This window comes from Mirounga leonina, unplaced genomic scaffold (genome assembly GCF_011800145.1).
Source record: "Mirounga leonina isolate KUSES-001 unplaced genomic scaffold, KU_Mleo_1.0 Mir_151, whole genome shotgun sequence".
In the NCBI taxonomy this organism is placed as follows: Eukaryota; Metazoa; Chordata; class Mammalia; order Carnivora; family Phocidae; genus Mirounga; species Mirounga leonina.
In genome coordinates this window covers 65,348,310-65,375,836 of record NW_023270377.1, presented here as the reverse complement: position 1 = coordinate 65,375,836, position 27,527 = coordinate 65,348,310, and the positions used below count along the sequence as shown (strand labels likewise).

The window sequence follows — 27,527 nt, the reverse complement described above, 5'->3', positions numbered from 1 at the left end:
ATAATCTTATAATATTTTGCATTCAAATTCTTTAATAGCCTCCTAATCAGTTTTCCTGCTTCTACCCTTCCTTTATCCCCCTTAGAATATACTTTTAATCTGGAAGGTACAGAGATCCTTCCCCAAGGCTAAAAACACAATGTCACTCTGTCCAAAACCCTCTACTGGCAAATCCCTTCTCTAGGAAGTAAGCTACATGAGGAGAGGGCATGTTCTGAGGCTTTTTTTCTTCTTTTTAAACTTCTGTATCCTAGAGAGACTTGAACAGTAGAGCTTGAAATTTTAAGACTCAAGCTTTAGATAAAAATATTCTATTTCTATACTTTTGTTGAGAAAGAAGTGGTTTCTCTGAAGAAAAGGAGACAGAAGCAATATAGGGAAGCCATCGGGAAGGACTGCTGAAACTGGCGTTTGCTGCAGAGTCTTTGCTATCACAATGAGTACATAATTGTGTGTGTGTTGGGGGTTTGTGTGTGCACGTTTCCTATCATCAAATACAAGCAAAAGCTGTAAACATAAAATAAGACATACTTCCCAGGATTTATATATTTTTAAGGCTGTGCTAATCACAGTGTTAACTTTGGGAGCTATATATCTATTCCAAGGAAGATACCACTGCTTACATTTTTTAGCTCATATTGAATTCCTTCAGAGATCATATCATTATGTTTTTGAAATGTCCCCAGTGGTACCAAGTCTTTGTTTATTAATTTCTGCAAAGTCTAAAGTCTGTAGAATAAGCGAGTGAGTGTGGTTAAAAAAAAAAAAAAAGATAAAAGAAAAAGAAAGCTATTACCGGGAAAAGTAAGTGAGACTAATTTTCTTGTATGGTTAATAAACTCACAGGGAAGTTCTCAGATACAATTTCAAAGAGGTATAAATGTGACATGCATATGTATACACTGTAATAAAATAATCTCATGAATATTTGCTTAACTCAGATCTAACTAAGCAATCACCATAAAGTTGCGAATCAAAACACTAAAACAGGAAGTTCAAGTTCCCTAAACCTTGAACTCAACTATTTACATATTTCTGGTGAGCATAATTTGAATTAAATTATTTGTATATTTGTTTCTGTTTACCCTTTCAAATCATTTGCTTTACCAATGTTTTTGGTAGAAAATATAGATTTCCTTCACTGGGAAAATTCTAAGTCCTAGAAAAACACTGAAATAAAATGCTATGAATAGCAGAGAGGAGCCTACTAACAAAGGATCTCTATTACCATAAGAGACATTTTTAAGTAAGGATCTAATGATGAGATCCATTATTTATCCTGATCTTCTAACAAAAAAATACACCTTAATAAGCATTTTAAATGAAAATAAAGTTATAAAAAGATTTTTCTAAATTAATATATGCTCCTTTGAAAAACCAAAACAACAAAGGAAACAGAAAAAATCTCATGACTCCTGCAATTAAAAGATAATCACAGTTTACATGTGAATATATTTTTTCTTGTTTTTTTCCTTAGTTGTTTATGAAAATAGAAAATTTACATGATTAGGTCGTATTTTATATATGACATTATATTTTTTGCATTTTTCCTGAGTATTCTATCCACTCACATGATCTCCGTTTATGAAAACATGGTTTGTAGTTGGGGGCTAGAACAGAAGCTGCTGCTAAGAGCTAACAGTGTTGGGAGAGTCTACTATATGCTAAGCACTGTCTGTATTACCTCTGCTCTTTCCCACAATAATTCTGTGAAGCAGGTTATACCCCACAATTTAAAGATGAAGAAACTAAAACTCAGAGAGGGCATTAACCTTCTCAAGATCACATAGCGAGCAAGCAAGCAGTGGGTCTGTGATTTGATGGTCAAGTCTCCCTGATTTCCTTTTCCACTAAACTCTGTGAAAGGAGTAGGTGCAATTTCTAGTTTTAGGTTTTGTTTTATTTTGGTTTGTGTGTCTCTAGAGGGAGTGATTCAGCACTAAGAGGAAAGGTGTTTTTGCATCACTTTTAACGATGATAACAACTATCGAGTAGGTCACTATGAAATGAGGATTGTGTGGCTTAGGTGAGAAGCTCTTCAAAACAAAAAGACTCATGATGTCTGAATTATTCAAATTGCCATGATATGGTAAAAGGCTGAATAGGGCACAGGGTTGTGGCACATGTTGAAAAGGTCTGACTGAAGTGTTCACAATGGTTTTTCAGAATCATGCCAAATGAAACAACCCAAATGTCCCTCCACTGGGGGATAGACAAACTGTTGTACATTCATATGGTGGAATACACCTCAGCAGCTAAAAAAAAAAAAAAAAAAAAAAGAGCAAACTACCGATACAACCAAAAACTTGGATGAATCTCAAATGCACTATACTAAAGGAAGGATGCCAGACTTGAAAGGCTCCATGCTATATGATGCCATTTATATGTCATTCTGGGAAAAGCAAAACTAGGGAGAGAAATCAGATCAGTGGTTGCCAGGAGCTGTAGATTAGGGAGGGTTTGACTACACAGGGAAATAAGGAAAATTTTGGAGGGTGGGTGATGGAATTGTTCTGTATTTTGATTGTAGTTGTGGATATATGACTATATATGCATTTGTCAAACTATATGTTACAGAACTAAACATTAAAAAGGGCTAATTTTACTATATTAAATTATATCTTAATACAAATAATGGAGAAAAAAGTCAGCTTGCTTATTTTAGAAATGGCATTGTAAAAAGAAGACATGAAAAATGTTAACTACATAGAGTTGGTGATATGTAGCATTAGATATTTAAAGTACAAAGTATTTTAAGCATATGAATAGTAATGATATCCTTTAAACAGCTAAGTAAGAACTAAAATATATAAAAGTAGATTAATGCTTTAGGATCAGAATGGATCATGGATATTGCCAGATACTTGAAGTCATCCAACTCTTCCACTTGCAAATATTTTCTTGTAAATTATTATGAACGGCATTAACTATGAATAATACACAAATTATATACATTGACTCACCTCCTGGGATTCTTTGGAAAACTTTGCTCAAAGTATCTCCGGTTATTATGTTGTAACTTATCATAGCTAAAAACACAATTAAAACAATACAGTTACCAAGAAGCCATCACATATTTCATCTTGAATATTTTTATTTTTATTTTTTTTGCTAAATACACTTTATTTTCCCCCCAAGTTTTTATTTAAATTCCAGTTAGTTAACATACAGTGTAATATTAGTTTCAGGTGTAGAATTTAGTGATTCATCACTTACATACAATACCTGGTGCCCATCACAAGTGCCCTCCTTAATACCCATTAACTATTTTGAAAGTAATCAGTTATTCCAAAATATTGGCATAATCCTAATTCTTTCAAATATATATTGTGACTACAAATATGTATAATTTCAAAAAATAACTAGACAACAAATATATGGGAGAATATCAATTTATATTACAAGAACATTTTCACTTCACGAATTGATTCTTTCCAGAACAACTTTAAATAATTGTGAGTTTCCTTAGTCATTTAAAATGTGATTTGTTTTGCTATAAAAGTTCAATTTCCACATATGTTTTCAGGCATACATGCATTGTTCAAAGTGAGGAACAATAATAGAAAATTGTGAAGGCTCCCAAATATCCCCTTATTTGAAAAAGGAGCTAATGGTTTGACCAATAGATTCTGTATTATTGATTTAAAAAATGATGTCAGTTTGGTCATTGGTGAATGTTAACAATTTACCTAAGAAGTGCTAGGGGACATGTTCACCATTATGGTACAGATTTTAAATTACATGTTGGCCTTGTACATGGCTTCCACAAACCCTTAGGTTTTCAAAAAAACATATTTCAGCCGCGGAAGAAATCTATTATTTTACCTATTCACTTTTAATCTCCTATTAAAACTATCTTCTTCAGAAATAGTTGTATGTTTATGAAAGAGTTACATTTTTCATTTTCACATTCAACTTACCTATAAAAGGATAAAAAAACTGAAGAACAGAGAGGAGGAGATATCCTGGAAAGCCAAAGGTTTTATTGACCAAAGACTGGTATGTGTCTGTTCCAGAAAGGGCCCCTCCTTTTATCAATAAAACAAGGGAAAAGTCTGTGGCAAAAACAGCCATTAAACAAATGTCAGATTACATTTAATACAAAAACTTTTTGTATTTTGACTTAAAGAAAGAGAAACTTTAAGGAGTTTAATTTAATGCTATAGTCAATTGGCTTGGCAAGGCTTACTTTCTGTTCATAAAACATTACCTTTCATGAAACAGTACTGTTTCCAGTTACATATTTTTCAATTGAGATGCAAATACACTTAACATATCTGTGCAATGAACTGGGCAGAAGAGGGTATGCAGACTAGAGTCAAAGCATCAGGTTTTACTTTCCTAACCTAACTAGTGTAACGACTATTAACAGAATGTGGCTCAATGGTCCAAGCAGCAGAATGTAGGTAATCAAATATTTCATAGATGTTCAGTGTGTGAAAACCGAGAATGAAAAATGATGTAAGCATTCAGAAAAGAAATAGATTGAGGAGAATTAGATCATTGGTTTTATAACAAAGTACAATTAGTAACTTTATTTTATAGTTATGGTTAAGAGAGAACTCCAAGAATTTTTTTAAATTTACATTTTAAAGACTTAAGCTCTCATGTTAGAGTTGGAATTGAAGATGCAAATATACAGAAATTATGTAATTAAAAGTTAATCTCTCCTTTTTTTTCATTTAACTCAATGTTTTTTGAGCACTTAATGAATGACACTTAAGTTGAACTGGGTACACAGCTATGTGATTCTTGTTTTTTCTCTTCTCTCGCTCATGCTTCCATCACAGTTGATTTTTTTTTTTATCCTTTAAATAATTTGGAAATGCATTAAAATACAAAGAAGAAAATAGAAATCATTGCAATGTGCTTTCCACCTTGATTCCCTCCCACATCATTGAATCTTCTTTCAACAAATTCACCAGTGAGCTCCAATTTGATAAATCCAAACGACACCTCCTAAATCTTAATCTAATTTGCTATTTCATAGCAGTTGTTTTTTTTTTTTTTTTTTTTTCTGCTCACTATTCTCTTCCTCAATCACCTTCCCTTGGCCTTTGTGACATCACTTTCTTTTGGATTTCCTCCTACCTTTTTGACCAATCATATACAGTTTTTCACCAATTTCTTTAAAACCTGGATTCTTGGACTTTTTTCTCACTCTTCAAAATGTCCTACTGTGGGCTTATTCATCCCTACAGCTTTAATTTTCACACAGATGTTATTAACCCCTTTAAAATTGTATCTTCAACCTCGACTCCTCCAAAACTCCAAATTTCTATATCTAACTCTCTAATAAACATTTTATCTTGGAGATCTCATAGACATCTTGATTTTAAATGTCCAAATTCTGATTTATATATTTGTTCTAGAACCCGCATCTCCATCTATATTTCTCCAAACTGTGAACAGTACCAGCAGAAATTTGAGCATCACCCTAGCCTTCTCATTACCCATCACCTGCTACATTCTTTTGGTCACCAAATCCATTAACTATTGCATCATAAATTATTCGATGGTGTCCTCTCACTTCTAATCTCTAATCTACTTTATTTTAGTGTTTTATCATTTCTCACCTGGATTACTGCAAAAACTCCTAATAGTTCTCACATCTACGAATCTGGCCTCTCTTCAAAACACTTTTAACATTCCCACCCTACCAAGATTTTCTTGACATCCCTCCTGTACCAGATGGATCTGACCACAGCATAAATCTGATGTTGTCTTCTGCTTAAAATCCTCCAGGGGAATCCTCTAATACTTTTGGATAAAAAAAAAAAAAATCCTTTTCATGAGGCAGGAAAAATGATTTATTATGTGATCCTGGGTGGAAGACTTGACTTTCTTGAGTCTCATCTGTAATGTAAGACAATACACCAAACCTTGATGAGTCTGTGAGGATTAATGTTTACATGTCTGCCACAATGCCTGGCACAATGAATGAGAGCTTGTGCTACTTTTGCCTGTTTCTTATAGGCTGCATCTGGTGGTGGAAGAAGTACTGTATCTAGAGTCTGATAATAATAACAATGAGAAGAACCACAAAAATACTAGCAAATACTTTCACAACACTTTTTGTATGCCAAGCTTTTTCCTAAGTGCTTTATGCATATTGACTTGTTTAAGCTTCTCCACGACTCTAAGTAGGTGCAATTATTACCCTCCACTCCCTCTTTAATAGATGAGAAAAGCGAGGCTCGGAAGGTTAAGCAAATCGCTGAACTTCCCAGAGCTAGAAAGGAAGAGTCGGGACTCAGGTCCTGGTAGTCTGGCTCCAAAATCCATGCACTTAATCAAAGTTTCAACTCTGTTGTCAGTAACTGCTAACCTTGGGCAAGTCATTTTAACCTCTTAAAGTCTCAATTTCTTTCTCCATAAAATGGAACACGAATACCTCTTTCATAGAGTCCGAAGGATTAAGTACAGTGCTGCATTACGCTCAGCATCAAGCCAGTCCTCAGGAAGTGGTAATGATTATCATTACATGGGAGTCTTCATAAATGCCTCTGCAAACGTCTAACTTCCTCCCTTTCCACTTACAAACATCAACCCTATGCTTAAGCAGATGGAATCACGCACAAAGTTCCCTTTTGCATCTCCACATTTCCATCTGCTTAGAGTACCCTTCCATTTTCTTTGCTCACTCATAAACAGTCAGGAGAGGTGTCTTTTTGTCCCCAAAATATGCCTACTCCTTTGAGACTGGGTTAAATGCCAATATCCCTATCATCTTGCCCATATTTTTAATATGGTATTTTTCATAAAGTATTATAATTCTGTTTTTGTCTGCCTGACACTACATTGTGAGCTTCAACAGGCAGGAATAATGTTCTTCACTGATATAATGGCAGCAAAGTCACTAAATATTTGTTGAATAAGTCAATATAGCAGGATTGCTAGATGTCTACATATCTGATTAAAATTTAATGTGATAAATGGCCTAATGAGCATATTTTAAAATACTCTGCAAGCACAAAGAACACAGCAATTAATTATATTGCCTTTGTTTAAACCGGGAAAACTTCACAGAGGAGTAGGTCTTGCATACAGGATTTCACCAGGCAGAGAAGAAAAAGAATGTCAAGTAGGGAGACTACCCATGGGAAGGCAGCAAGAAAGCACATTCTCCAGGGATTGGAATAGTCCAGAATGGCTAAAACATAACTTCTACACATGGTAATGTTGGTCACTATGTGAAAGAGAGGTTAGATTAATTGGAGATGATACTAAAAGTTCAGATTGTGGCTGAGCTATGAAGGAATTTGAATGCAATGGTTTCTTTTTCTATTGTCATTATACAGTAATGGAATGCCTTGATTGGGGACATGAGAGAGACCAGACTGAGGTTTTATGAAGGTAATTCTGCAGCGATATGGAAGACTCATCAGGAAATGGTCAGATGCTAACGGCAGGAAAACTCAACAGCAACTTACTGACCAACGAAGAGAAAGAATGAGGACCTCAGTCACAGAGAGGAGGTAACCAGTTTCACAGATGTTGTGAAGTTTTGGTGAAGAACTGAATGTTTGGGATGAGAATGCTGACTTTTATAAAAGTTCAAAATACGTTGCTTAAAGTTAACAATTTGCTAAGAATTTAGTCAGTAATAAATGTGTTTCTCTACTTGTAAAGTACAAGCTATAAATATATATCTTAAGAGCTTTAGGAATCTGAAATATCAATCAATACAACATTTTGATCTCACTTTAAATATATTGCATGAAAATTTTAGATAAATCCCTGAATGAGTCCATGTCATTCAACATAAAAATTTTCTTTTAAATCAGTAATTTTTTCTTATTCCCTAACATTTCACAAACATGGAAACAGAACTTAGAAAAACTACCTGCTGAGCTGGACATATCTCATTAGAGGCCTTAAAAACACAAAAGCATATAGAGAAAAACCATTGTGTAATTACAGTGTCAATTTAAAGAAAAACTCAGTATTATACCCTACTTGTAGATTTTCCTCTTAAAAGCCTAATTAAGAAATAAAATGAGTCATAGTCTATAAATTTTTTTGCTTCTGTGTGGTCATCCTTTATTCATCAAAACTAAAGATTTTGATCTTGCAACTGAACAAGAGTAACTAATTTCTACTGATTGATAAATTTGTAGTATACGACTTTGCAAAGGGCGGCTTACACTCTTTACTGTAAGTTTATGCATAACATTAGTTGAGAAAGTTATTCACATTATGATTTATTTGTGTATAATGGGACTTAATTCACCTCAAGTATTTAATTCTTAGGTGATATGTATTTTTAAATTTTTTTCTATCTACTAGCTTAGAGTGTGCATACATGTTTACAATGTACTTAAATAAGCCATGGTTATTATGCCTGGGCGGAAATTAATTGTTAGTGCTGACTGGGAAACAGGAAATTAAAAACTACAAGGGTAATCCTTGAATGGGATATTTTAGTGTGATGAATGTTCTCATGAATGGAGTGCAGTTTTTAAACACCACCAACTCTGAATAAGCATAATGTTATGGGTCCCACCTTACTATGTTATGGGTCTTAAGCTACAAAGTAAGAGCTGTAGAAGCTCAAAGCAGCTTAGGTTTGGGGAGAACAGGCGGTGAGACGAAAGGAGGGAGGAAGGCAGTCCAGTGCTTCTGCAGCTCTGACTTTGGTATCTATGGCATGCTTTACTCTCTCTTCCTCAGCCTGAGGGAAAAAAATGGCAGTTACAGGCTGGTCTTCAAAACCTGAGATTTTTTGAGGGCATGGCATCTCGGTCAGGGTCTCCGGAAGCAGAGATGGGTCAGAGATTTTTGGACAAGGGTCTTTGAGGGAGCGCTCTTCAAGAGAATGGGAGTGACAGGATAGGGCAGGGGAAACAGTTCAGCATGGAGGTGGTCTCCGGTGGAGACTAGCTGCACCTGCAACAAACATTGGTCTCTCCGGGCCAGGGGCGCAGGTGTGTGTGTGCTCAAGCACGCACAGCTTTTGTGTTCCTATCAGTCAGTCTTTGGCTGAAGGCTGTGGGGAAACGGTGGCTGGGGATCATAAGCTCACAGAAAGGTGGTGCCATTGAGAGCCAGGTCAATACTGAAAAAACAAGGCTGAGGTGTTTTACATTCCCTGGTAAAAGAGCATCTAAGTGACCACATATAGTGGCCACCATAAAAACAACCACTGCAGGGGGTATCTGTGATCACTGCCTTTTTCACATTGATCCCAAGGTAGAGGAAGGACCCTGTGATTGTCATGAGGTGAGCTGGTGGGGTGACAGGGCAGGGATGAGAACAGCAGGAAGAGGAGGTGATTATAAGTTGTAAAGCCTGTACTCAGATGGAAGAAGGGCAAAACGTGAGTGTGAACGAACTTGTTACATGAAAAGGGGGAAGCAGAGGGAAGTGATACAGAAGCACCTTATTGCTGCACTTAAAGATAGTGGCAGGCAGGGAGCCTGGGCAGGCACAGGAGAGGTGGGGAGTGGGTGGTGAACCCTGCTGGTTGAGCAGCAGGCCTTTTAGTTCTACTTGCACAAAAATAGCTAGAAAAAGTTGTTTATTTGTGTACACCTGCTTAAGGTTTTTTGTGGGAAGGGAAGGCCTGATGTCTACCCTTTCAAAGCAGTCTCAGCATTAATCAGCCTTTAAAATGACTCCCATCTACCACTCTCTGCATAAAGTGAAAAAGGCACATGAAAAGGATTTAGACTTGATAATATATAATGCTTTTCTAATCTGTTCAGGGGATTAGCAGGAAAAGTAAATCTTCTCAGACATAAATGTCTGAATTCTTTAGGATTATTTGTTGCACTTCTTAATTAGGAAATTCAATTATTGTGTGTGTGTGTGTGTGTAATCATCATAGCACAATTTAAGTTGTAGGAAAAAACAATTACATAATATTTTACCTGTAACATATGAAACCCCAAATAAAAGCAATATTCCCAGAGGAAAGCCAGCTTGCTTCATTGAATAAGGCAATCCTGGAAAAATATAAAATGCCCACCCATCATATTAATAAAACATATAGAGATATAGAAGTTTCCCCCAATTCCTATATATAACAGGCTAAGTAAGTTGACATATTTATAGGACATGGTTGTAAACAGTGCATATTACTACTCAAATGTTAGCATATTAATACCATTTCAGAATAGAATGCAAGCTAAGGACACATCAAGAGAGCAAGTTTATGAGATGATGGAATAAGAATAAGAAAGCAGCAAATGAAAAACAGATGCCAATTCACTTCAGGGTGAGGAGGGAATATGACCTTGAATATATGGAAAATAATGACCTAAAGCTTTCCTTACACACTAGCTAGGAAAGCAGAGAGGGTAATAAGAGCACAAAAGGATTATGGGATATGAAAAAAGACTGACTCCAGAATCCAGTGGGTAACCAGGAGAGAAAAATGAGAAGGCAAAATATTTTTTATTATTTATTAATTTTTAATTTTTTTTACTATCTATGTATTTTTTAAAAAATTATTTATTCATTTGAGAGAGAGAGAGCAAGAACAGGAGCAGGGGGAGGATCAGAGGAAGAGGGAGAAGCAGACTCCACACTGAGCAGGGTGCCCTACCTTGGGCTCGATCCGAGGACCCTGGGACCATAATCTCAGCCAAAAGCAGATGCTTAACCGACTGAGCCACCCAGGCATACCAAAAGTGTTTTTTATAAAGCTGAAGCAGTATATAAAAGTATTTCTTATGAATTTTTTTTGGAAATGGTCAATTTTAGATTATGGGCAATAAAATACTTAAGATAAAACATATTTAAAATATATCCACCCAGAATTTTTATTCTCTGGAAAATTTTCCCTTAAAATATCTGCTGAACATAATTAAGAGCTATTTTTTAATGTTGCTGACATGAATCAGCTTCAAGTGTTCACTTCAGGAATTAACTCTGGAATTCTGCCAAGTAGAGCTGTCCACATCTCCCTAGTTCATGGAGGTAGAGTTTCAAACAAATCTTTGCCCCTACTTCATTATTTTGCCTCACGTACCTCTATTTTATGTGCCATTAAAAAGAACTGTCTATATATGGAAACAAGTAACATAAAGAAACACATCAGCTTGTAAAAGGTGAAAAAAGTAACTCAATTCAGATAAATGTTCAATGATGACTGTAACTAAAATGTCAAAACTTTACAGGAAAAAGTATTCTCAATGCATATTGCAGGATTTTGTTTTGTCCTTGCTTTTTCTTAAATTGGATGTTTTCAAATAAAAAAAAAGAATAATTAGGGGTGCCTGGGTGGCTCAGGTCATGATCCAGGGGGCCTGGCATGGAGCCCTGCATCAGGTTCCCTGCTCAGCAGGGAGCCTTCTTCTCCCACTCCCTCTGCTGCTCCCCCTGCTTGTGCTCTCTCTCTCTCAAATAAATAAATAAAATCTTTAAAAAAAAAAGAATAATCAGCACTGAAAAAGTAATTGCCTTAATTACTATAATGCAACACACTTAATTTTGTCAGAATTTTCCCCTTGGTTCAAACTGGGAAAATACGAGCTGCTCATTTCTTTCAATTCTGATTATTTGGCTCCTTTGTTAAAAAAAATCTATGCATTTTCATTCAACCAATATCTACTTATTGATTGAATGATACTTAAAATTAATATATCATAAGAAGTTTGTACTTTAAAATTAAAACTGGATAGATAGGTAAGGAAATACTGTATGATTTAATTTTTCACAAGATTGTTGTTTTCACATTAAACTCATGTACCTTCCATAATACCAACTATCTGGAGATTTACACTCTAGAAGGTCATAGAAAGGTGGTTTAAATAATGGTGGACCCTTCAGGAAGGGGGAAAAAGTATATTAGGCAGCATTATCAATTGACCATATAGCCTATAAAAATAAATTGAGCATATCCCATATGCAGATCCACCTTAGACTACCACATATGGGGGATGCTCTCAAATGAAGAAAAAGTCTGAATCACGACCCCAGCTTCCGCATAAAAGACACTGTTGTGATGCACATAGTTACATTGGGAAAAAAGGATGGTTTTTATGGAAAAATTTACCAATTCTATTATTTAAGATTTTTTCCTTAAAAATAATCAATACAAGCAACATGGTAAGAGTTTTAAATTTTGTCATGGTAAGAGTTTTAAATTTTGTCTTTTCACTTAAAATTTAAAACAAAACAAAACAACACTTACCTATTATACCAGATCCTATAATGGAGTTGACAACATTAAAAACAGCTGTGAACTGACGATAAGTTTTCCCTTTGTGCTTATGTTCAGAAACGAGGGTTTCTCTGTCATCTAGATTGCTCTGTTTTAATATATAAAATGGCAATTAAGTATTCACTAGGTCAAAAAATTAGAAAAGTGTTAGACAAATACGCAACGCAGGACACCAACACGACATTAGTAGTAATAATTAGTAATGTCAGTAACTGTAAGAAAATAATGATTAGTATAATACAATAAAGAGTAACAGTAACAGGTAATTCAACAGAGCATTGTAAACAAACTCCATTCTAAAATGTCCCAATTACAGCTGCGCCAAGTTCAAGGACTGCTGCATGGAATCCCAGAATACAGGATCTGTTAGGGAGCCAATGATGCGATTTTGTGAGATTAAAGGGGTTATACTGAAAAGTGCCTGCCAAGAAAAAAAAAAAAGTCAGGTGGAGGCAAAACTTTTTCTCCTGGAGAACTTTCCGCGGTGCTAAACCAAGACCCCAGGTGAAGTTAGCTGCTCTCTATTGCAGGGTGAATGAAACTGGAAAGGACCTGGCTGCAGCAGCTGCCCCACGTCCCAGCTTTACCTGCGGCGGGATGACGGGCCCCTGTGCCTGGTAGCCCATGGCTGCTACAGAGTCCTCAGTACGTGGAAGGCTCGAGCGCCTCGATAGCCCACTCAAGCCCGCCCAGCCTCCTCGGCGACCTCCTACAGCTGGAGTCTGCGCGCGGCGGAGAGCGGAGCGAGCGGCCCCGCGGTTGCCCCTGGCCCCACCTCCTCAGCTCCCCCCGCCCCCGCCCCCGCCCCGGGGCGCGGGTTGCAGCCCAGAGCTCACTTGGCTGCCGCAGCCCGGAGCTCGTCCCTACAGGAGCTTGCCCAGCCAATGCACCCTCCTTCTACCGCAGGATGCTGCAGGATGTTTCTGGTCTGGGCAGCCCTCTCTCCCTGTGCCCTCCTTTTCCACCCCACCTCCAGTTGGAAAGCACAGTGTGTTCCGCCCTACACTGCCCTGCCCAGATTGTAAAAAGAGTTACGATGCCTTCATTTTAGTCCATTCCAAGGTTAGCGGCTCTTTGGCTGGAGTCTGATGCCCAGTTAAGAACGCAGTAGCACCGCTGCTCCCATGGAGCATGGTTTCTATTACCACCTCCTCCCATTCCCTACACAACTTCTGTGTCAGAGATGCTAGATGAAAACACAGGACTTTTATTTTAAATGGAAAACAACCAACCAAACAAAAAACTTTTCTAGAGTTTTAGCAAAGTTGAATACTGAGCATGCTTTGGTTAAATGTTTCCTAATGACTTTTCAGAAAAGCAGACTTAAAGAGTGGAAAAGGAGATGGATTGATGATAGATTCAGGTAGTGAATCTTAAAAGCAGGGAGGAGGGAAGTGTAAGGGGGATGGGAAAGGGAAGGCACTTAGAATAGCTGAGGTAGAAAGAATCTTCAATGATCACCTATACACCCTTCTTATATTACAGATGAAGAAACTGGCCCAGGGAATATTCAGTCACAAAGAGAATACAGAGAGAAACGTTTCAAGGACAGTAAGAGTGGTGATATAATACCGTACTTATCAAATACTTACTAAAGAAGTTCTTTTAAATTATGAAACATTTAAAAATACGAAAAAAGCTAAAGAGAAGTATAAAATAAGCTCCATATCCAATTAACAAATGTTAACATTTTTTAAAAAGATTTTATTTATTTCAGAGAGAGAGAGAACACGAGCGGGGTGGGGGAGGGGCGGAGGGAGAGGGAGAAGCAGACTTCCCGCCGAGCAGGGAGCCTCCTCCAGCCTCCATCGGAACCCTGCGATCATGACCTGAGCCCCAGGCAGATGCCTAACCGTCTGAGTCACCCAGGTGCCCCCATAGATGTTAACAAGTGATTTTATTTATTTATTTATTTGAGAGAGAGAGAGCGAGAGAGAGCTTGAGCAAGGGGAGGGAGAGGGACAGAATCTCCAGCAGACTCTGTGTTGAGCAGAGAACCCTTCCTGGGGTTGGATCCCAGGACCCCCGAGATCATGACCTGATCCGAAATCAAGATCAGAGGCTCAACTGACTGAGCCACCCAGATGCCCCAACAAATGTTAACATTTTGTCACATTTTCTTCTACCGCAAAAATAAACATTTAATATTGCAGTGGAAACCCCTTTGTCCATCCCCATTCCTTTCTCTTCACCCTGAAGTCATCTAATTCATGAAGTTGGTGTATATCTTTTCTATCCATGCTTTATATTTTAACTCATTCATTTGTAGCCGTAAATAATATATGACATTGATTTGTATGTTTTCAAGATATACAAAAGATGGTTCCATATTGTACATGTTATTTTTCCCACTAGCATTAGTGTTTGTTTACCTAATATACAGTTTTCAAGATATATTATATAGACATAAGTAGGTAGAGTTTATTCATTTTATCTCTCACAGTTCAGTTAGCTATCCTCCTACTGAAGGTTGTTAAGGTTCTAATTTTACACCCTCCCGGAGCATTTTTTTTTTTTAAGATTTTATTTATTTGTGAGAGAGACAATGAGAGACAGAGAGCATGAGAGGGAGGAGGGTCAGAGGGAGAAGCAGACTCCCTGCTGAGCAGGGAGCCCGATGCGGGACTCGATCCCGGGACTCCAGGATCATGACCTGAGCTGAAGGCAGTCGCTTAACCAACTGAGCCACCCAGGCGCCCCCTCCCGGAGCATATTAAATGACAGATTCTCTAGCAGTAAAATTGTTAGGAAATAAATCATGCATATTTAAACTTCACAAAATATTCCCAAATTGCTCTACAAAATGGTAGTATCAATAACACTCCCACCAGCAGAGATGGAATTCCTGGTTTTTTTGCATTGTCTACAACACCAGGACTTCCTTGTTTTTTTTGTTTTTTTTTTTAAGTTTTGTTGTTCTGATGGGTTCTTAAATGGTATATACTTATTGTATAAATTTGTATTGTCCCAGTCTATAGTGTGGTTGAGAATCTTTTTATAATATTTGATGAATGTAATTAAATATTTAGGTTGTCCTCTTTGTGAATTTCATTTTATATCCTTTGCCCTTTTGATTTTGGTTGTTAGTCTTTTTCTTATCGATGTGTGAAAGTTACTTATGTATTTGGGGTGCCAATTTATGTCAGTTACATATTTTGCACATATTTTCTCCCAGCTTCTTTCTTTTAAAACTATTTGTGGCATTTTTTTAATTATGCAAAATATATACTTTTGATATACTCAAAATTAGTAATCTTAATCCTAATATAAATGCAATAAGAGAGAAAATCCCAGCATTATTTTACTAAAAAATACAGATTCAAAAATTCCAAATAAAATATTAGCAAATTGACTCCAACAGTGTACGAAAAGTTAACAATATCATGACAAAGTTGGGTATACCTCAAGTATGAAAGGGTGGCTTAACTTAAAAAATCTATAAACGTAATTTCCCACATTAACAGATTATAAGAGAAAACCAAAACCATGTAATTATTTTACTAGATACAGAAAAAAGTTTGATAATGTTGAATTCACAACTGAAAAATTCCTCTTTGTAAATTAGAAATAGAAGACAACTTCCTTAAACTAATAAATTATAGCAGATATTTTCATCAATGGGGAAATTTTGGAAGTATTTTCATTTAATTAAGAAATGAAACAAAAATACCCATGATCATGACTTTTTTAAAGATGATGTTGGAGTCTGTGGCCTTAAGCAATAAGAAAAGAAAAAGAAATTAGAGATATGAGGATTGGAAAGGTAGAAATAAAACCATCATTTTCAGATAATAAGATTGTTTATATAAAAAAAATCAAAATAAAATATTAGAAGGGAAAATATTAGAAGTGACAGAGACTTTAGGGAGTTGACTAGATAAAAGAGTTACCTGCAAATATATTAATTTTTCAAAAACAACAACAAACAACTAGATATTATAATAAAAAGAAACTAATTTTTAATAGTGTCAGAGAATAGCAAATACTCAGCAAGAAATTCAACCAAAGATGTGCACAGTCTCTTTTTAGAGAAAATTACAATAATCAAGAGAAATTAAATAAGTGGAAAAAATATCAAATTCATGGATAAGGAGGATAAATAAAGATATCGATTCTGTCCATGTTGACTTACTGATTAAGTATAATGTTTCACTATAATGACCACAAATATTTAGGACTGTAAATTTGTAAAACTTGTAAACTTTTCCTTTTTTAATTACAAAAAAAGTTTGTTTTTAAAAAGTAAAAAATAAAATAAAAAGGAGAAAGAATTTTAAATGATTGTATTTGTACCTTTAATTATCTTTAAGACTTTTTTCAATATATTATATGTGTTTTTGTATGTGTGTGCATTTTTTCTTTTTGTGAATATGGGCTGTATGGTAGCTTAAAATATGTCTACAAATTCTCTGACACTCCTTCCTTCAGGAAGTGGAGCTTCTTTCCCCTTCCCTTGAATGAGGGCTGGACTCAGTGACTTGCTTCTAATAAATTGCAATATGTATAACCTCTGATTCTAAGTCATAAAAGTCATTGTGGTTTCTGCCTTGTTCTCTCTCAGATCACTCACTCTAGTAGAAGCCAGTTGCAGTGTCATGAATGCATTCAAGGTCCTCATAGCAAGAAACTGAAGCCTCCTGCCAATGCCTTGTGAGTGATACATTGAAAGGGAATCCTTTAGCCCCAGTCAAGCCTTCAGATGACTGCAGCCCCAGCCACCATTCCAACTGCAACCTGAACCAGAGCGACTCAACCAAGCTGCTCCTTCCTGACCCACAAAAATGTGAGATAATAAATGTTTATTTTTGTTTTAGACCATTAGTTTTGGGACTATTTGTTATACAGTGATAGATAACTAAGAAAGGATTTCCTATACTTTTTTTTTTTGCTGTTTAGTCTTTATTTATATTTTAAAAATTGAATGTTTTATTTTTATTTTGAGCCGTTTTAGGTTTAGAGCAAAATTGAGTGGAAGGTACAGAGATTTCCCTTATACTCCTTGACCCCACATACGCATAGCCTCTCCCATTATTAACATCCCCCACCAGAGAGGCACATTTTTTAGAATTGATGAACCTACATTGACACATCAAACTCCACAGTTTACATTAGGGTTACTGTTGATGTTACACATTCTGTGGATTTGGACAAATATATAATGATGTGTCTATCATTACAGTATCATACAGAGTAGTTTCAACTGCTTTAAAAATTCTCAGTGCTCCGCTGTTTTATCCCTGTCCTCCTGCCCCCTAATCCCTGGAACAACTGATATTTTTACTGTCTTTATAGTTTTGTCTTTTCCAGAATATTATATATATGTGCCTTGGTGGTATAGTGGTGACCAGAGTTGCCTTCCAGAATGTCATATAGTTGGAATCAAACAATATGTAGCCTTTTCAGATCAAGGGCTTGCACTTAGTAATATGCATTTAAGTTTCCTCCATGACTTTTTATGGCTTGATGGCTCATTTCTTTTTAGTGTTAAATAATATTTCATTGTCTGTATGTACCACAGTTTATCCATTTGTCTGCTGAAGGACATCTTGGTTGCTTCCAAGTTCTGGAAGTTATGAATAATGCTGCTATAAATATCTGTGTGTAGACAAAAGTTTTTAGCTCCTTTGAGTAAATACCAAGGAGTGCGATTGCTGGGTCCTATGTAAGAGTATGTTTACTTTTGTAAGAAATAATCAAACTTTCTCCCAAAGTGGCCGTACCATTTGCATTGAATGGTAAAATGAATGAATGAGATTTCCTGTTGTTTCACATCCCTTGCCTGAATTTGATGTTGTCAAAGTTCTATATTTTGCCCATTCTAATAGATGTGTACTGGTATTTCATTGCTTTAATTTGCATTTCCCTGATGACATATAATGTGGGGCATATTTTCATGTACTTGTTGGTCACCTGTGTATCTTTGGTGAGGTGTCTGTTAATGTCTTTGGCCACTTTTTAATTGGGTTGATTTTCATTGTTGAGTTTTAAGAGTTTCTGTGTATTTTGGATAACAGTTCTTTATCAGGTATTATCTTTTGCAAATATATTCTCCCAGCCAGTGGGTTTTCTTTTCATTCTCTTGACAGTTTTGTTGTTGTTTTTTTTTAGAGCAGATTTTAATGTAGTCCCATTTATCAAGTGCTTCTTTATGGATTGTGCCTTTGGTGTTGTATTTAAAAAGTCATTGCCAAACCCAAGATCATCTAGATTTTGGATGCTATCTTCCAAGATTTTTATGATTTTGCATTTTACATTTAGATCTGTGATCCGTTTTAAATTAATTTTTTAAGGGTGCTAAGTTTGGTGTTTGGTTTCCTTTTTTTAAAATGTACATGTCCTGTTGTTCCAGCACCATTTGTTGAAAAACTCCATTGTATTGTCTTTGCTCATTTGTCAAAGATAAGTTGACTATATTATGTAGGTTTATTTCTGGATTCTCTTATCTCTTCCACTGATCTGTTTATCTAGTCTTTCACCATTTCCCCACTGTCTTTATGACTGTAACTTTATAGTAAATCTTGAAGTCAGGTAGTGTCAGTCCTAAGTATTTATACCTAAGTATTTAATTTCCTGGGTGCTAATGTATTGTGCTTTTGAATTTCAGATTACACTTGTTCTTTGCTAGTTTATAGGAAAGTGATTGGCTTTGCTAACTAACCTTGTAACCTGAAATCTTGCTATAATCACTTATTAGTTGCAGGGATTTTTCATTCCCAATTCTTTCCAGTGTTCTGCATAGATGATCATATCACCTATGAACAAAGACAGTTTTATTTTTTCCTTCCCAATCTGTACACCTTTTGTTTCCTTTTCCTGTCTTGCTTGCATTATTTAGGACTTCCAGTATGATGTTAAAAAGCAATGATGAGAGGGGACATCCTTTGCCTTATTACCTAGCTTAGTGGGAAAGCTTTGAGTTTCTTACTATTAAGCATGATGTTTGCTGAAGGTTTGTTGTACATATTATGTATCAAGTTAAGGAAGGTCCCCCTATTCCTGTGTTCTGAGAATTTTTATCATGAATAAGTGTTGGATTTTGTCAACTGTGTTTTCTGCATCTAGTGATCTCATCATGTGATTTTTTTTCTTCTTTACCCTGTTGACGTGATCGATTACATTAATGGATTTCTGAATTTTGAACTAGCCTAGCATACCTGGGATAAATTCCTCTTGGTTGTGGTGTATAATTCTTTTTGTACACTGTTGGACTCAATTTAATTGAATTTGAATAATACTTAATTGAACAATATTGAATCGATTCATTATTTTGTTGAGGATTTTTGAATCTGTGTTCCTGAGAGATATTGGTCTGTAGTTTTCTTTTCCAGCAATGTCTTTCTCTAGTTTGGTATTAGGTCAATGCTGGCTTCATAGAATGAGTTAGGAAGTAGTTCATCTGATTCTATTTTCTGCAAGTGATTGTAGAGAACAAGTATAATTTCTACCTTAAATCTTTGGTAGAATTCACCAGTGAATCCATCTGGGCCTGGTGTTTTCTGTTTGAGAAGGTTATTAATTATTGATTCAATGTATGTAACAGATATAGGCCTATTCACATTATCTATTTCTTCTGTAAGTTTTGGCAGATTGTATTTTTCAAGGAATTGGTCCATCTCATTTAGATTATTAAACTTATGGGCATTGAGTTTTTATAATATTCCTTAATTATCCTTTAATGTCCATGGGATTTATAGTGATGTCCCCACATTCATATCTGAAATTACTAATTTGTGCCTTCTCTCTTTTTTTAGTTAGCCTACCTATAGGCTTATTGATTTTTTCAGTCTTTCGTGTTGTTTAATTTCCAAATATTTGGATGTTCTAACTATTTTTCTGTCATTGATTTCTAGTTTAATTTTGTTTTGGTTTGTAAGCAGACCTTGTATGATTTCTATTCTTTTAAAGTTGTTAAGGTGTGTTTTATGGTCCAGAATGTCCTCTATCTTGATGAATGTTCCATGCATGCTTGAGAGGAATATGTATTCTGCTCTTGTTGGGTGAAGTAGTCTATAAATGTCAACTATATCCAGTAGATTGATTGTATTTTTTAATTCAACTATGTCCTTACTGGTTTTTTGCCTGATGGATATCTCCATCTCTGATATAGCTAAAATTTCCAACTATAATAGTATATTTATCTGTTTTATTCTTGTAGTCCTATCTATTTTTGTCTCACGTGTTTTAATGTTCCATTATTAGGCACATACATGTTAAGGATTGTTATGACTTCTTGTAGAAGAGACCCCTTTATCATTATGCAATACTCTTCTATCCCTGATGACTTTCCTTGTTCTGAAGTCTGCTCTGTCTGAAATTAATATAGCTACTCCTGCTTTCTTTTGATTAATGTTAGCATAGCATATTTCCATTCATTTACTTTTGACCTATACATGTACTCATATTTAAAATGGGTTTCCTGTATATAAAATATAACTGAGTCTTGTTTTTTGATCCACTCTGGTAATCTCTGTCTTTTCACTGACTTTCAAGGTGATTAGCGATATAGCTGGATTAATATCTATCACATTTCTTTACCGTTTTCTGTTTGTTGTCCCTGTTCTTTGTTCCTATTTTTGTTTCCCAGACTTTTTCTGTGTTTTATGGTTTTATTTGAACATTTTGCATGATCCCATTTTCTCTCTTTTCTTAGCCTATCAGTTGTACTTATTTTTTTACTTTTTTTTTTTTTAACGATTTATTTATTTGACAGAGAGAGATAGCGAGAGAAGAAACACAAGCAGGGGGAGTGGGAGAGGGAGAAGCAGGCTTCCTGCAGCGCAGGGAGCCTGATGTGGGGCTCGATCCCAGGACCCTGGGATCATGACCTGAGCTGAAGGCAGATGCTTAACGACTGAGCCACCCAGGTGCCCCTATTTTTTTACTTTTTAAAGTGGTTGCCATAGAGTTTACAAAGTACATTTATACCTAATCCAAGTCCACTTTCAAAAACACTCCTCTGCTTTACAGGTAGTGCAAGTACCTTATAATAATTTAAAAATCCTAATTCCTCTCTCCCATCTCTTGTATCATTTCTGTCATTCATTTACTTACATATAAGCATACAAATGTATAGTATGCATATAAGCATATTTGATCGAATACATTGTTGTTGCTCCTATTTGAACAAACCGTTATCTGTTAGATCAATTAAGAATAAGAAAAATAAGTTTTTATTTTACCTTCATTTACTTCTTCTCCAATGTTCTCCTCTTGTTTATATAGATCCAAGTTTTTGACATATTTTCTTCCCTCTAAATAAGCCATTTTAATATTTCTTGCAAGGCAGGTCTACTGGTAACAAATTCCCTCAATTTTGTATTTCTCTTTCACTTTTGAAGGTTATCTTTGCAGGGTACAGAATTCTAGGTAGATGAGTTTTTTTCTCTCTATACTTTAAAGATTTCACTCTACTTTCTTCTTGCTTATGTAGTTTCTGAGGAGAAGCTGGGTATGGTTAAGTCTTATCGTTGTTCCTGTATAGGCCAGGTATTTTCCCCCTGGCTTTTTTTTTTTTTAAGAACTTCTTCTCTATCTTTGATTTTCTATGGTTTGAAAATAATATTCCTAGGGTTTTTTGTTTTGTTTTGTTGTTTTTTGCATCTATCCTGCTTGGTGTTCTCTGAGCTTGCTGGATCTGTGGTTTGATGTCTGATACTATTTTGGGGGAAATTCTCAGTCATTCTTGTTTCAGTATTTCCTCTGTTCCTCTTTTTCTTCTCCTCCTGGTATAGCTAATATGCATATGGTACACCTTTCATAGTTGTCCCATAGTTCTTGGATATTCTGTTCTGGGTTTGTGTTTTTTGTTTTTGTTTTTTTGAGGTTTTTTTTTTTTTTTCAGTCTTTTTTCTGTTAGCTTTTCAATTTTGGACTTTTCTATTTAGATATCCTCAAGCTCAGAGATTATGTCCTCAGCCAAATCTGGTCTACTAATAAGCCCATTAAAGATATTCTTCGTTTCTGTCACAGTGTTTTTTATCTCTACCATTTCATTTTGGCTCTTTCTTAGGATTTCATTTTTCTGCTTACATTGTCCATTGGTTCTTTCATGCCTTCTACTTTGTTCATTAGAACTGTTAGCATCTTATAGTTGTTTTAAATTCCTTGTCTGAGAATTCCAACATCCCTCCTGTATCAGAGTCCGATTCTGATGCTAGCTTTGTCTCTTCAGACTGTCTTTTGGTATGTCTTATATTTTTTTCTTGATAGCTGGACATGATTTACTGGATAAAAAGAACTGCTATAAATAAGCCTTTAGTAATGTGATGGTGAAGAGGGTGGAGGGGAAGCATTCTATAATTCTATGAGTAAGTCTCTGTCTTTTAGTGAGTCTATACCTCTGGATTGTGAACTCCACATGTGCTTCTCAGTACTCCCTTCCCCCTTAGGTGGGATAGGATGGTTAGAGGAGGCTGGAGTTATTTGTTTTCTTTCCCCCAGGTCAGTTAGGCTCAGATAAAACCACAGCAGGCTAGGCTCTGGTTAAATAGCTTTTCCTGAGGGTGGACCTTGTTAAGGAAGAACAGAATGCTCTGGAGTATTTAAAGATTATTCTTTTCCCCTCCTCTTACAGTAAACAAGAGGAGACTTTTCTCTAGTATTTATTGTGAAAACCGGGTTGAGCTTCTGGAGGCAAAATTCACAAAAGCGTAGGGACCCCTGATGACTGGGTCCCCCTGGATTTACGTCTCAGGCATGTAATGCTAAGCCTCCAGGAATTCATCCATTACAGTTCAAGTTTCCTTCCTTTGGCACTGGTTCCCATGGGGGTTAGTGATTATCTGTATTTGTCTGTTGGTCTGTCTAATTCTGTAGGCAGTGGTTTGCCCTGTGACCTCACTTCTCTTAAGGATCTAAGAAGAGTTGTAGATTTTTCAGTCTTCTACTTATTTTTAGGATGGAGTGGCATATTCCAGCTTTTTATATGCTGGACCAGAAACTGGAAGTTCTTTATGCATATTTTATGATCTTTATTAAAGGTCTTTTTTTCTAATTTCAAAAGTATTATTTTTTTAAATATAATTTCAAAAGTACTATATTCTCAGTGAGAAAACATGAAGAAAGTGGAACACAATTACTGGAAATCTTCCCATGTAAAGGTAAACACAGTTAATGTTTTTAGAAACCTACAGTTTACTCAGATTATACAATGTTTGATGTGTGCATATTTACATGCACATAAACAGTTTTACTGAGTCCATCTTAGCTTCAGATAAAGGCCATGGGAGCCAGACTTTCAGGAATGTAGAGAGCCTTAATTTGAGCTTTTTATCAGATTGTATAATTATGTAATAGTATACTATGCTCGTGTAGGATTATTTTACTTTATTATTCGGTTACAGTCCAGACTAGGTGACCTCCAAGAGCACCTAGCTCTCCTAGAAATAATCGGAGAAGGCTCTATCTTGGCAGAAGCCCAAATTTATAGAGTTAGTTCTGATGGCTAATCTGACTCTTTTCTCTCATTGTTAAGGCTCAAGTTTGGATAAGACTAGAAATAACAATTTTTCAATCCACATCTCTGGGAAAGTTCCTTTTTCCTTAACCTTGGAAAGGAGTCTGGAAGAGGGGCAATTTGTTTTTATGTAAAACTGTATGATTGATATTCTCCACGATATTAGATTATTGGCTTAGTTACTATAACAATTAGAGCCTTAATATGCAGAGTCTCAAACAAGAGAGGCCTTTCTTTCTCTCTTATCTTTCCAGGCATAGAGGTGTTCAGTCTTTAAAGTCTGGAAGGACAGCTCAGATACTTTTGGCTAAATAATCAAGATGTATTCTTTCTTTTTATGGATTAATCATCTTACGAAATCATTCTTATAACTATCTTTTATGATCTGTATATTGCTCATCATCAAGAAATATTTTCGTGGTGCCATGTTATTATTATTGCATAGTTAAAGTATTTTTGATGTTTTCTAACTGTAATTATTAGAATTAGGTAAAGTCACTATATTGTCATTTCTGGTTGGGAGTCAGGGGGAGGGGGCACTGAGGAATGAGTTAAAAATAGTGTAAGATAAGCCCTGGTTTCCCCCAAGACAGTGCTGGTTTAGGCTTCTTTTTCCAGTGTAATTATGAATAGCATCCTTTTCATTCTCAATAGTGTCCCAGTTTGGAAAATAGTTTCCAACATCATGCTAAAATGTACCTGGGGAATAATAAAACCACCTAATATCTGCATAGCACTTCACAGTTTTCTCTAGTGATGTCCTAGCTAACATGGGATGGAAGATCCAAAACCACAATTTTTTGTCAGTTCTTTGGTTAGTATAGCAGATGAGGAATTCAGGCTCTGGAATCAGAAGAACCTAAGTTTGAACCAAAGCTCAAGGGATCTTGGCAAGTTGCTTAACTTTTTGAGCCTTAATTTCTTTATTTATACAAAGGGAAGAAGGAAACAGTACCTCTTTTATAGCAGTAGTTGTGGGGATTAAGTGAGAACCTATTTGTATTGGTTTCCTACGGCTGCTGTAACAAAGTACGTAAACTGGGTGACTTAAAACAACACACATTTATTCTTGCAGTTCTGTAAGCTCGCAGTCTGAAATCAAGGTATGAACAGGGCCATGATCCCTCTGAAAACTATGGGGAAGAATCCTTTCCCGCCTCTTCCTAATTCTAGGTAGTTTGCCAACAATCTTTAGTATTCCTCGGCTTGTAAATGCATCACTCCAATATTTCATCTTCACATGGCATTCTCTCTGTGTCCCTTCACATACTCTTCCATCTGTGCATGTCTGTGTCTTTGTTCAAGTCCCCCCCCCCTTTTTTTAGATTGTCTTTATTTGTCAGAGAGAGAGAGAGAGGGAGAGAGCAAGCGCACAAGCAGGGAGAGCGGCAGGCAGAGGAGTAAGGAGCCCGATGTGGGGTTCGATCCCAGGACCTTGGGATCATGACCTGAGCTGAAGGCAGATGCTTAACTGACTGAGTCACCCAGGCTTCCCAAGTTCCCCTTTTGGTAAGGATATCAGTTACATGGGATTAGGGCCACGCTAATGCCCTCATCTTAACTATACCTGCAGAGACCCTACTTTCAAATGAAGTCGTATTCTGAGGTACTGAGTCCTGTCACATTTTGAGTCCATAGTGAAATTAAGATTCAACATATCTTATTATGGAGACACAATTCAATTCATAATGATATTTTAAAATGCTTTGTTAGGGGGTGGCTGAGTGGCGCAATCAACTAAACATCCCACTCTTGGTTTCAGCTCAGGTTGTGATCCCAGGGTCTTGAGATTAAGCCCCGCCTGAGGCTCCATGCTGAGTGCACAGTCTGCTTGAGATTCTCTCTCCTTTTTCCTCTGCCCCTCCCACTTGTGTTCTCTCTCTAAAAATAAATAAATAAATATTTAAAAAAAATAAAAAACTTTGTTAGGGCATATTGTATAAAATGGAGGGAGTTTTGGTTACTATAGTAGCAACTGCCATTTGGCTCTAAATAGCTGTTTTCCCTTCTTCTACCATGATAGAGCCTCTGATTTTTGTCTGGATTTTGGCCACCTAGAAAGAGGAATAAAATTCACATCTTCATTTGCAGCTGGTTGTGGCTAAGTTCTGACCAGGAGGATATAGGTAGAATGCATGTCCTTAAAGAGAAGGGTACTACTTTTACCTCTCTTGCACCTTCCTCTTAGGTGGAGTGCAGACACACGATGGTTGAAGCTGGAACTTTATCCTAGAACAATCGCCTGTTGGACATAGTGAAGATGGCTGAGTAACAAGACAAAGGGGTCTGGGTCCCTGGTGGGTATGTCAGATCTGGATTGTTTAGGTAGTATCAGTAGAAAATAAACTGTAGTCTTACTTAAACTTCTGTTATTTGGGGGTTTTCTGTCATTTATGGACAAATTTAATCCTTATTAATTAACACACCTCCTATGGGTACCAAAACTGTGACTCTAATGGTCAAATAGGATTCATCCAATTCAGATGTTTATGTATATTAGCACCTAAGGGGTTCTTCAATGGAGGCCCTTGTGGAAGTCAGAAGAGAGTTCATTGTGCTTAAACTCTGTACTTATAAATGTATACAGTTTCTTATTATATTTGTATATAAAAAACTAAAAGTCATTAGATTCTGCTATTTTTAGTTATGCCTCACTATGAACTGGTAAGAACCTTGACTGATATGATTAGGAGAATACTCTCTCTGTCAATATGATGTGGGTTCCCTCTGTGTGTCCCATGTTGGTCTTATTTTTAGATATTTAGGTGTCTGGTCAGCACTGGCTGCCCATGTCTTGCTTTGGGGTCTACATCACTTATCACAGACAGTTAGTCTTTGATTATTAACCTGAGGACTGACCCAGAAACCTGCAGCTCTGACTCAGACTTGAGGTGACTTTCAGGATCTTCTGTCCTCCCGCCTGTGTTCTCTGCATACGTGAGACAGAATGCACTTTTATGTCTCTATGGAAAACATATTTCTACTGGGCATACAAATTCAAATTTGGTCCTTCATGTTTGCAGCTTCTAATATTTACTTTGTAAGATCAGAACCGCTTCCCAAGCTCCAGAAGCTGGAGGTTGGTGGCTACTACAACTTAGTCACTTCATGCCCACGATCATGTGAACATGATGCAAAACATTAGGTGAACGAGCTCTGATTTATTCTCAGATAGCACCAGTTTCATAAATATTTCCAAGCACGCCTAAGGTGACAGGGTTGAAGAAATGAAATTGAGTGATGTGTACTCTTTAGTGCTTTTAGTCAAGGTAATCGATGGCGGTTGCCCTAGAATAAATAAGAACTCATTTACCTATTTTGATCTTTCTTTTTTTTTTGGTTTTAATGAAGTTCCATTTGCCATGTTGAAGCCCTGGATCAGTTGAAATAAACTGGGAGAAATGATATTGTGTACCCCTCGGGTAGGCTGCCTAGGAAGAGTGGAGCCTCGGCAAGATAGTGCTCTTAACTATATCAGCTCAAGAACTTGCAAAACTGGAGCAGAGTGGGGTGGAACCTTGGCAGGGGAAGCGTTAGGGACAACTGTGGCTGTGTATCCTCTGCTAGCTGGAACATTGCCTTCTCATGTGTGATGTGTGCCAGGAATACTCTTTGTCACAAAGAATGGCAAGTGGGGCTGCAATCAGGAAACGGGACTCTAGGGACCAAAAAGAACTTTGTGACTAGAGCCAGGATTGCCCACAGTGTAGAAATGAAGGGCTGGCAAACTTTTTCCACATCTCTTAACCCGACTATGTCCTTTTTCTTTCTGGTCTTCGATAATTTTGTTTATTCTTAAAATGTGATTCCTATTCCTTTACTTTGTGCTATATGTAACTGTGGACTGTCTATAGGAATGGGAAGCTACTTGAGGGGAAGGATCACATTTATAGTCTTCTACTG

The 27,527-nt window shown here is 36.4% G+C and overlaps 1 protein-coding gene across 1 annotated transcript in view; it reads right to left on the bottom strand.

Moving 5' to 3' along the window:
• Window positions 1–12,889, bottom strand: part of SLC38A11 (solute carrier family 38 member 11) — a 52,940-nt gene extending 40,051 nt beyond the window's left edge. Inside the window, exons 1-5 of the mRNA XM_035007874.1 lie at window positions 12,757–12,889; window positions 12,140–12,257; window positions 9,873–9,947; window positions 3,921–4,055; window positions 2,964–3,029 (exon numbers count right to left, since the gene is read on the bottom strand). Coding sequence (XP_034863765.1) covers window positions 2,964–3,029; window positions 3,921–4,055; window positions 9,873–9,947; window positions 12,140–12,257; window positions 12,757–12,795 — 433 coding nt within the window. The 5' untranslated portion in view covers window positions 12,796–12,889. The remainder of the gene's footprint in view (window positions 1–2,963; window positions 3,030–3,920; window positions 4,056–9,872; window positions 9,948–12,139; window positions 12,258–12,756) is intronic.
• Window positions 12,890–27,527: the final 14,638 nt, after the last annotated feature.